Source organism: Apostichopus japonicus, chromosome 3 (genome assembly GCF_037975245.1).
Source record: "Apostichopus japonicus isolate 1M-3 chromosome 3, ASM3797524v1, whole genome shotgun sequence".
Lineage (NCBI taxonomy): Eukaryota > Metazoa > Echinodermata > Holothuroidea > Aspidochirotida > Stichopodidae > Apostichopus > Apostichopus japonicus.
The window spans coordinates 20724775-20736523 of NC_092563.1; the positions used below are offsets into that span (position 1 = coordinate 20724775).

Genomic DNA, 11749 nt, shown 5'->3' on the forward strand with positions numbered 1-11749 from the left:
AAAAACCCACCCACCATGAACATCTATGGGAGGAAATTGTTGTTACAAAGACTATGCACTTAATGTGTACTTACATCACCATACCGAGTAAGAACTAAATCGGACATACGGTTGCTGATAGATTAAAATTTTAAGAATTTTATGTTGTCTACTCATTGATATTCTTGAGATAGGAACTACAACCATTAGGGCACATTTACAAATCATGGGGAATGTACTTACCAAGTATGACATTAATTTAGCATGTGGTAGTGGAGATATCTGGTTAACAAGTTAGCCATCACATACACTGACACGCACACACACCCCTACACGCACGCACACGCACGCCAGCACGATTGCAAATCTTATTGAGCCTTGTGTTTTAGCATTATTCTTATTTTTTGTTAATTTTCAGTTGACCATTTGGGAGTTTAGGTCAAGGTTCTATAAATAGAGATGGTGAATCTACACACTAAGTACACATTGAAAACCACACCGTAAACAACACATTGGCAGCAGTTGTATTTGAAGCAAACAATCTATTAAGTATCTTCTATAACTATCCAACTATAGATATAAGCTATCAGCGAGCCTCTTTGTACTTTAACTTGTTTACAATATCAAATTTAACAAGGAATACGTTTTGGTCCAAGACACTCAGACCTGCAGTCTCAACAGCTAGAAAAGGAATCCGTCTCGGTGATTCTTCATAGATACAACAATGGTTATTCAACCGGAGAACAGACACGTGACAGAAACCTGGTTTAAGAAACCCTCTGTAACTTCACGATTTTTCAAGACATACGCCGACATAGGCAAATGCTTTACTATAGATTCATTGTGGCAACTTGGAGTCGAAACCATAGCGTAATTTTACACCCAATTTAACTCAAGATAGGTAGGACAAACCCATGTATAAACAATTGTAGTACTGTTGACCCTGTTTTCTAGGTATTGCCTATAATTGTATAGATTATAGGAGAGTTCAGGCTAACAACAATATCTTGCTTCGCCGATTACGTGTGTTCACATATAGGCGCTTCTTATAAGAAAAATATGTTGAAATTGATATGCGCGACACACAGTTGCTACTATTTAAGGACAGTAGTTGAGGCGTAGCGACTGATGGATGGGGAAATAGGGTCGGGGATAAAATATCATTTTTTCCATATAATAGATTGGAGTCCCTAAACCCCCAAGACTACACGGAAGGGAGGAACGATCTTCATTCAAACTAATTTGATGAATCGGATTATCTTATTATAGATATATTACACATTTCTACAACGAAATATGTTAAATTTTTATTATTCAGTATAGTAATGCAAATCACTAAAGAGTATTTTTCTTTACGATTACTGACAAGGAAATACTGACTACGGTATATCTTTAGTTCCATAACATATGTCATCACTAGTCATGCCATTGTTCGGCTTATCCCAGGAGATGAATATCTAGATGATCTCCACACGTTCTGGAATATACTTATCATCTTGTGTCTTTGGTTTACTACACAGATGTTTCGGTAGACACACGTAGGTACAAACTCTTCTTCGATTCGTTACATTGACGCGGTCCTGTTGATACTTCAGAGCGTCTTCTCACAAATTTCTGACGCAGGAGGACCATCGACAACGACAGAGCAGAAACAAGTGATGTGGTTGCTACGATAAGGAATGAAACCCTATATGACCCAAACTTATCGTAGATAGCACCTGCAAATGAGAGCGAAACGATGGATTAGCTCGTTGAATCGGCGAATATTGCATTATTAAAGGTTTCATGGTGAATTTGCTACAACCTGGTGGTAAGCTGAAGGGAAAAGACCAGCCACATGGAAACATAATCACCTACTTTACCCACCACACGCTGGGCCAGAAATGTTTTGCCCACATTTATAGGATTATCATAACAACATATACCTGTTGGATAACAACTATTCTGTATTTCTTGCCTGTGAATGATTGGATATACCTTTTAATTACACCTGCGAGCTATCCGATATAGAGAAATATTATATCACTTGGTGTTCAGAATGACACAAAAAAAGAATAACCCCGATGCAATACGTATAGCTTTAAATGAATTTATATGGAAGTTGGGAAGACAAAGGTCATTTGGACGATACACCCGCTACTCACTTCGCATAAACAATAAACCAGAGATAAAGAAGAACAAATGAAATATTAGGAATTACAATTTTACTAAGTTATTTTTCAAAGCAAGTAATACTTAAAGCCACAAGCACAGCCAGTCCAATAACTTTGAGAAAGTGCAGACTGAGTGGAGTAACTTTTATTTACCAGCTGGGATGGTTCCTGTAAGAAATCCTATTCCTCTGGATATTGATGTTAAAGTTATCACCTCATCGCTGCAACTCTGTCCTAGGGTTTCAATACTACAAGGCCACAAAAGAACGTTAAAGGCCGCACGAAGAATACCGGTCACTGCAAGAAATAAGATTCATATACTTGTTCATTTGGTTTCACATTCCCATTCAGTAGTACTGTTCACGAGAAGGGAAATGCATGTTATATCTTCACACACTCTTTGGCTTCGATATTTTAACACATGTGTATGTCATTCGAGAACATTTCTCATTGCATCAACACATAATGTAGTACTGACATGCATGACCACAGTGACAGTACGAATGGTATTAACGAGTTAATATTATTCTAGTGACAGTGCATGGCTTGCAAAGGATTTCAAAGGTGAGGGGTGGGGGTGGGGGGGGAGAGATGAGTTGTTAATTTTCCCTGATTGATTTAGGTAGCGGCAGGGGTTTTCTTTCTTGTTCTCTTTGAGTCTTTGAACTCAACGCACACAGACTATATGATCTGGCCTACACTGGAATAGACGCCAACATATTCCCGTGTCATACTTATCCTTTGTAAAAGATTCAGAAATCGATAATATCCTTATATCGGGAAGACAATGTCTTAAAAACATTACGTCCTTGTCTAATTCGCTATAGTACACATACGATAACGCTATGCGAATTAGTTGAAAGTATATGAAAATTGTGTAACTGAAACTTACCACAACTCAATACGACGAACTGTGGAAAGGTGGTCGCGACAACCATTGCCAATGAAAGCCCAATCATCCCGATGACCTTAGTCAACAGAAGGTACGTTTTCTTGAACGGGAACCTCTCTCCAATTACAACAAGTGCTACCTTGGTAACCATTTCAAACGTGGCGGTAATTGTCAAAAGCATAGCACCTTGATGTGAAGTTATACCGACACTCTCATAGTAACTCATCTGGAAGATACAGAAGTCAAAAGTATAGAAGGGAATTAGTTTACCCAAAACAAAGTTATATATATCGTCCGTGCCCTCAAACAGTCTGAGAGAGAGAGAGAGGTGGAGAGAGAGGTGGGTGGAGAGAGAGGCTTCCCTTACAGACAGGTTGTAAGAATTTCACGGCCTTCGTTTAGTATCCCACCATGCAGCCAGGAGATGTCAGATTCTCGCCTCTCCGTTGCTTCCTATCATGGTGTTTCTCTGATGGAAGCTTGTGGTCGCATGAAGTGTCCAACCAAACGTCATAGAAGAACTATGCCAAAATCAACCTTTTGATGCTCATGTTTTGCAAAATAGCAGATTTCGTCAATTTCATTTTCAAGATTCAAAATTTTAGCACGGCATTTGCAAGCAACAGGTTGCAAATGCTGGAATTACTATCGCAAACATTCCATGCACGTGAAGAGATCTCTCCACGTTGAACAAGCAATTTAACGAAAATTCTTTAACCACATCTTGCAATTTTTGTTAGATTGACCCGTCAGTTGTTTTATCCAATAGACGGGAATCTTTCAAACCTGCATCAATCGCCTTCTATAGGTACCGTAACTCGGTCAAGTTTCCTTCTGTGATTTGCCAATTGGTACCATCGACTTCTAATACCACCGTCACGTGACTGACGCAGATGCGCGAATATCTCGCTAGTTGCGCAGACGGTAGTTCCTATATACACATACCTTGTTCATCGGAACCTGCCACGGTCGATTGAGTAAACACATATTTGCTTCATTGCATGGTGGTTGTATCTGCATTTCATGTCATATCCTTGTTCTCTAGAAGTAAAATTTAAGATGAATCTACCCGGTTAGAGCCAGTAACTTCAGTACCAAATAACTTATGAGTATATGAAAGAATATGTAAAGCTGGAAATATGAACTAAATGACATATGATCGATGACTTTTACAATGATAGCAGGAAATGAAATGTCCTCCACCAAACTGTACAAAAAATGGTACTTGTTGCGACGATACTATTGTATCACTACAATGAGATTGCGACTTGTGTTGCATTGTGTTTGTGGGTGCAGGGAAGATGGGAGGGGCGGTGGGAAGTTGTTATTCTTTTCAAACAACACAATAAGAAAAAAAAAACTTATCAAGTAGACGATGCGAGTTTTCACCGCCAGTTTCAGCAATCTTTCCAGTCCGATTCGTTCACTTTTTCATCTCGAAATCTAACTTTGCTCTTTTGAGAAGGCAACAGTGGCAAAGTGTAAATAGCATATTACAATTCGGTAAGACAAATGGCGATGTAACAAAGATGGACATGCCACACAAATATATATATACATATAAAATACAAATAAGCTTTCTTTCGAACTTACTATGTTTATGAAGAAGACAGCCCATAGCATAGCACACGTTACGGTAAAGATACTATAGAGACACGCATCGACACATATAACCTTCTTCCACTTCTCTAAACGCGTAGCCGTTGTCTTGGTTGTGGTCACAACATCTCCTCTGTCCACTTTCGACTTCTCGTTTTCCCGCCTGCCGCAGTCATTTTGATGCAGATTAGTTTCTCTTGAGGTACAAACCTTCTGTTGGTGTATTCGAATATCCGATGTGCTTCCTGATATCGCCTCTTTGTTATCTTCAAAGTCCCTTCGTGGTGATTCATAAACTCTGTCTTTTGGAGGGAACATCAAAACAGCTGGTGGTAACGACAGAATAAGTGTGAAAGCACCGATGAATTGCAGGGTTCTTCTCCACCCAAAGGCCTCTACGCTCATATTTACTGGTTCACTACAGACAAGTATAGCTGTGATGGTCGGGAAGAGAAACAGCAACAATAAAAAATCGTACAATGAAATCAATCAATCAACCAATCAATTTACTAGACGCACTTGCAATTCCTGCTTCCTTTCTATTTTTGAAGAGACTCAGAAGAATAACAATGGTTGTAATAAACTATTTTTAATATTTTTATGTGTTTCTTTAAGTCAGTCTGATGGTTGTTTTCTGTAACACTGACACATTTACAAGTTACAATCATGATGCAAGCCATAAACATTATCTTTTGTCATATCATGTTCTGGTAGTTTGATAACTGTTTTCTTAACACTTTTAACATTTCGAGGAAGTGAGATCTGTTTTTTTGCGCTTACCTTGAAGCGTCTACCATAAGACCAATTCCCAATGTTTGATCCACGTCTTGTGTACAGATACCACGCGAATACGCAATTAATGTTGAGGATACGTTTCATAACATTATCATTAAATAAGCTAACGTTTCTTCTATTCTGTCACTTTCGTCTCCTATAGCCACCTTTTGCATCGACCATTAATCAAACGACAATCAATAATATTGTGGAACAATGGAGAAAGCATCGTAAAAGGCCATTCACACCATTTCACATTTAAAGATATTGATGATTTGCATCATTTAGAACATGTGTACATGGATAGAATGTCCTAAAAATCAGTAAATTTTGCTCACCAATTGTTCCTCCCAACGTGGCAAAAAATATAGCACGAACTGTATTCTTGGCAGGATAGTATTGAACTATCACGCACAGCATGATGAACCAAGATGTCCCTAGGGCGAGACCATAAATGGCGCCCAAGGTTACAAAGAGTTGTTGGACCGATTGCGCAAATGATGACACGAATATTGCAGCAGACGCTACGATGATGACGAGGATAAGAGCTGGACGGTGTGTGAAACAGGATTCCAGAAATGTTCCCAGCGGAGATGAGAACATCTGAACACCCCATATGACTGACCCTATCCAACCTGTCGAATTTGGAGCAATATGATTGAAGGGATGATATACAGCGACGGCTGAAGTTGTTTTGCTTAACGAAAATGTTGGAGATTTCCTGCATCTTAGGGTCAATAATCACTTCTATATAGCATTTTGTAGTATGGTAAAGTATGGAGGTTTTAAATTTTACAAATACTTAAAATAATGCAGCTTGCAACAGTCAAGAGTGAACCGTTAGTGACGTCATCACCCAATTCAACAGGATATGTTTTTGATTTTCCTGACAATGTCAACTCACTTATTCAGAGAAAGCTCGCGTCCGCCGGACGCAAGCAATCGAAGGTTTTGCGATCCAGTATTGGATCAACTTGACATAACCTGTTGATTCCTTCAGCCAATTTTTCACCATTTGAGATAACATGTTGACCCCTTGAAGCTCAGAGGGTGACAACTAATAGGACACCTTGTGAGTGGCTTAAAGCAGGACTATCAACTGTTTGAAATAGATTTGTTTTCCTGTAAGACTATTTTATATTTTAATTGAGGGTGACCCGATAAGCCAGAGCTTATCTTGTTGTTGCAAAGAATATAGGAAAGAAGTTGCAAAGAATATAGGAATATTATCGAAATTGAAACACTACCTGCCACAACACATATTAAAGACCCTTTATCAAACTTCAGTGGTCCCACATTTTTCTTATTACTCGATAATTTGGTCTGGTACACGTGATACTAATCTTAAGCCACAATTATATTACAAAAGAAAGCTGTCCGCCACATATCACATGCTGCACCACGTGATCACACCAACCTTCTATTCAAGGATCTGAATGCATTGAAAATTAATGACATAATACGTGTAAATCTTGCCACCTGCACTTATAAGGCTTGGAATGGATTCCTACCTAATGCATTTCATAATTATTTAATCAGTAATTCGGATATACATCACCACAACACAAGACACGCAAATCATGCGCATTATCACAACACGAATACCTCAACAGGAATGTTAAGCCTCTGTCAGAAATCGAGCAATAAAAACCTGGAATTCTATTACTGACATTATTAAAAATAAATTATCGTGTAGAACATTAAGAAAATGTTATATTAAAGAAATAATTGCATCATATTAATTAAAATATCATATAATTGATTTATTGTCGAGACGTTTAATTTGATCTTTAATTTTTTCTTCTCTTTTCTTTCTTCAGGGAGTCTTCTACATTGTTAAGCTATTGTATGCTTTATAGAAGACTTCCTTTCACCTTGTTTATTTGCACGTGAAAAAAACAAAATAAATCAAATCAAATCAAATCTTACCCAAGGCCCTCATTTTTAAAGACAAATAAAAAAGAATTTTGAGTAAAAATCAAATTAATACGTTAAGATACACCAATAAAAGAAGCAAATGAAATATATTTAAAAGGGCAGGTAGAAATACAGACAATAAGAGAAATAAAGAAACTAAAGAGAAATGAGAAACCACGTTAAATTGTATGAATACTACCAACGGTAAACAATCGCGTCTAAAGCCGCTTTGATTTAAGCACCTCCAACTTTTAAATTACAAATGAGATCTTTTTTCTTCTTCTTCTTCTTTTGGTAAAATGCTTCAAAGTATATTTGAACTAATGGAGCTGCAGCCTCAGAATGAGTCGCTGACATCTCTTCGAATGATTTTTATCACAATCTATAAACACATAAAGCGAAATCAACTTTCAGCTTATATTCGCCTTTGTCGCTCCCCTTGTAGCCCTTGGTTACCCTCTCTTCTATCATGAGACCAGCCATCTACCGCACTTCCACATCCCCATGGTAAAGTATTGATTCATTATTTTACTTGCGTTGATATTAGTCATACTTGCCATGAATCTCAAAATCAAATAGATGACTGAATATGCTAACGAAAAAGGATAAAGAACATATATATATATATATATATATATATATATATATATATATATATATATATATAGCATAAAAAGCGGGAGGCCCGGGTTCGAATCCCGTGGAGGCTGGAAGTTTTTTCACTATTCTGGATTTTCCAACTTACTACGATATCAATTATATATATATTTATTTATTTATATATATATATATATAATATACCGGTAACAAAACGGAAAATTTACCTGTTTCCACTGCGGTCGCGTTTAAGTCTCGCTGAATGTCTACAAAAAGAAGACTAAATGAGTAGGCTAGCGAATATATCCCCACATGAATGAAGAACGATGCACCACATACCACCCATCCCCACCTACACTTGATCCATTCTTCCATGCGGCGATGCATGATCTACAACGGCGAAGTAAAAATTAGTAAAGCATTTGAACTGTATAATCCTGACAGTGCATATGATTGCGTACAAACCATAGCAGGCTTGGTAATGGAATGATTAGGATTTTACACTTCGTATTGATATTGCACTTGATTCGAACAAGAGCACACGACCTTCATAACATCGGTTACAATGCACAAGCAACAAACAAATATCTTTGTCCTTAACCGTTGTCGAGGTTTATTTTGACAGAGATTTTGACAAAGGTCCCTCGGTGATAACCTTTGACCTACAATCATCGCGCCCCAACAAATGAATTGTGCCGTCGTTCAAGTGTGTGCGTATAGGCTTACTTACTGGGTTCCTACTAAAAAGTACAATTGTATCCCCCTCTGACTTGTTCAACCTTACTCCATGTAACAAGCAATGCAAATTTATCAATTCTATCCTGCGCGAGAACATAACAGGAAATATGACTACTTTGCACTCGTTGCCAGTATCAATAAAGTATGATGCAACCCGATGACAGGGTTGCGTTATTCATATATCCGATCGTATCCGGCATATACGTAGCAGGCTAGTAGTAATAAGTTGAGTCTCGTCTATCCGACATGCTCAGTGATTTACCTCCGCCACATATCACGATCTTGTGCAAGGTTCATTGCTTCCTCGAAATTGTTAATGTTAACGTCTTTAAATTGCGACTATATTTTTCCTAGCAAGGTAGACACGGGCCTTCCTACTGGTTTAGCAGTATATATGTCTCAATGCTTCTCTTAATGCAACCTTTACTGGAGCGTCCTCCTGGAGTCCTGCTACATGACCGAAAAATCATATACGGCTGTGTGGTTATTCCATAGTCTAGCGTTATGTAGCCGATTTATGGAACGCCAAGGAAACAAAACTTTGTTCTGCTATAGTGTAGGATACTGCTCTGTGGGAAATATTGCATTTATCTGGAATTGATAGCATACCGTCTGTTTTGTTATTCCATAGTCAAGCGTTATGTAGTCGATTTATTTATTATTATTTTTGTTATTATGATGATGATGATGATGATGATGATGATGATGATGATGATGATGATGATGATGATGATGATGATGATGATGATGATGATGATGATGATGATGATGATGATGATGATGATGATGATGATGATGATGATGATGATGATGATGATGATGATGATGATGATGATGATGATGATGATGATGATGATGATGATGATGATGATGATGATGATGATGATGATGATGATTATTGTTATAATTAAGGTGAGCAATCACAAAAAAAGCAGGCCTCTACCCAGACCTTGACAAATGCTTGATTAGACTTGGACTTTGATACGGTAGAATGCGCCATGATGTTTTGCATCTTTGAACTTCTCCACCTCAGGGTAGATAATGACATGTAAATCAGTTTCGCCCACCAAACTAAGCTCCACCTAGTGGATAAAAGCGATACGGAAGCTTCGTATGGACTTTAATATAATGACAATCGTTATTGGTGTTTGTTTCTGGTAAGAGGTAAAGAGTCTATAAAAATGACAATGTATTTTTCAGAGTCTGTTGAAAAACTTTGTATTTATTTCAGCCAAGTTTAAGGACAATAAGAATTTTGTTCGATGTTAAAACTCTGCTCCACCATTGAGTAGCAGATCAGTAATCGATTGATTGTGGAACTTTTATAGTTTCGATTTTCGATCGAAGTAAAAAATCAGGACTATAAGGGTCATAAGTTATCGATATGTGATTTTTTTTAAATCGATTTTTGACCCAATTTCAGACTTTTTATAACAACATTGCGATAACTTTTTACTCTAATAGACCTATTAATTTAGTGTAGATTATGTTAAGAACCCTATATGTATCAATTTCAGCCACATTTATAGACAATTAGGGTGTTTCTCGGGGTGGATACATTAATTCAATTCAATATCAGACATTTATCAAATTAGAGTAAGTTAGGATATAGCAGAAGTTCGATGCCTTTTGCATGGTGGTGCTGAAGCCCAGCCTCCTTGCATAAACCATATGAGACAATAGAACATTTTTGATATATTAATTCAATTAAATCTCCGACATTTATTCAAATTAGAGTAAGTTAGCATATAGGATAGGTTTGATGCACTCTACAGGGTGGTGGGTGAAGCCCAGCTTGGTTGCATATATGATTGTGATTGTGATCATCGGTCAGGTGTGTATTAGAGTTGAGCTACAAGGGGGATATAATGGTACATATGATCTTAGGTAGAATCCCGAGAAGCGTTGCTGTATAGAATCTCAGCCGAAATGCCATGATAGGTACTTTTTAAGAAAAGTCACCAGGAAAGAACCTGGGCACGAATACCTAAATACTGAACGACTGATCCGCTCTCTAACCCAGTCCCCTTGCATCGAGACTGTGACGGCTCGATCATCGTTTGGTGTGTATCACTATCAGATACTACACATGATTTTAGTCAAAAGGCCGAGAAGCGATGATAGGTAGTTGCTCAGGCAAGAAAGAAGGATTGAGCTATTGTAAGTGAAAATTCAGTTAGCACAGTCGCGGAAATGTTGACATTGGCGTTAAGGCAGTTTATCTCCGCAAGAATCTTATAAAAGAAAACGTGCCGTGTGGAAAATTGTTTGAGGTATTGTTAACTTCAGTTAGCACAGTTGTCGGATATGTTGCTATTGGCGTTAAGGCAGCTTAATTCACAAGAAGCTTATGAAAATAGTTGTTCGAGTAAAAAGTAATCCAAAATAAGAGGCAAAGTGTTGTTTATTAAGAGTTAACTTGGTTACTAAGTGAAATGGACATATTAAAGATAGCTTTGGTTTGATTTCAGTATTATATGTATAGTTTATTCAAGCCAAAAAACCATTCAGGTTTCTTTTTGAAAGTAGAAGGGAATGTTTATGTTGATGTGCATCGAATCAAACTACTCGATTTTACATTACCTTACGCCTTGTATTCTTATTCTTAAACACTTGCTTCGATATCTCATGTAAGACTAAGATTTACATGTGTAGTGTAATTGTGAGGCAGAATCCTTAATTAACCTAGCCTAAGGGGCGATAGTTGATAGTGATTCTACATGACACATCACACAAAGGAGGGATTACATGTCCTTCCGTTTGGTTCAGAGTTTTCTGCTGTAAGTTCTCCGTGCCCTGGATGATCTTGTTTACTTAATCCTTTGTTGGTGAAGTGGTCACTCATAAGTCTTTAAAAACTAAAAAGTCAGCTTTGCAGTCTCATGTAATCCCTCACTTGTGTGATGATGTATCGGTAGAATCCCATTCAACAATCATCCCTTTGGCTCTGGCTAATTTAGGGATTAATACTATACGATTTTAAATAAGGGCGCGCTTAAGGAATATGTACATGGATTTTCCTCGAACATTGACATTTTGGGGGCAACTTTGTATGGAACGCGAAAAGGACCACAACATATGATGATGTTAATGATGATCT

The 11749-nt window shown here is 37.6% G+C and overlaps 1 protein-coding gene across 1 annotated transcript; it reads right to left on the reverse strand.

Annotated features, from left to right (window-relative positions):
* Positions 1-297: 297 nt before the first annotated feature.
* LOC139965414 (monocarboxylate transporter 12-like) lies at positions 298-9140 on the reverse strand. The gene is made up of 6 exons (XM_071967742.1): positions 8139-9140; positions 5736-6032; positions 4618-5057; positions 3025-3250; positions 2286-2429; positions 298-1697 (listed from the first exon to the last, which is right to left on the reverse strand). The coding sequence occupies exons 1-6, from the start codon at positions 8296-8298 to the stop codon at positions 1492-1494; spliced, it is 1473 nt and encodes a 490-aa protein (XP_071823843.1). The 5' UTR covers positions 8299-9140; the 3' UTR covers positions 298-1491.
* Between the last annotated feature and the right edge of the window lie 2609 nt (positions 9141-11749).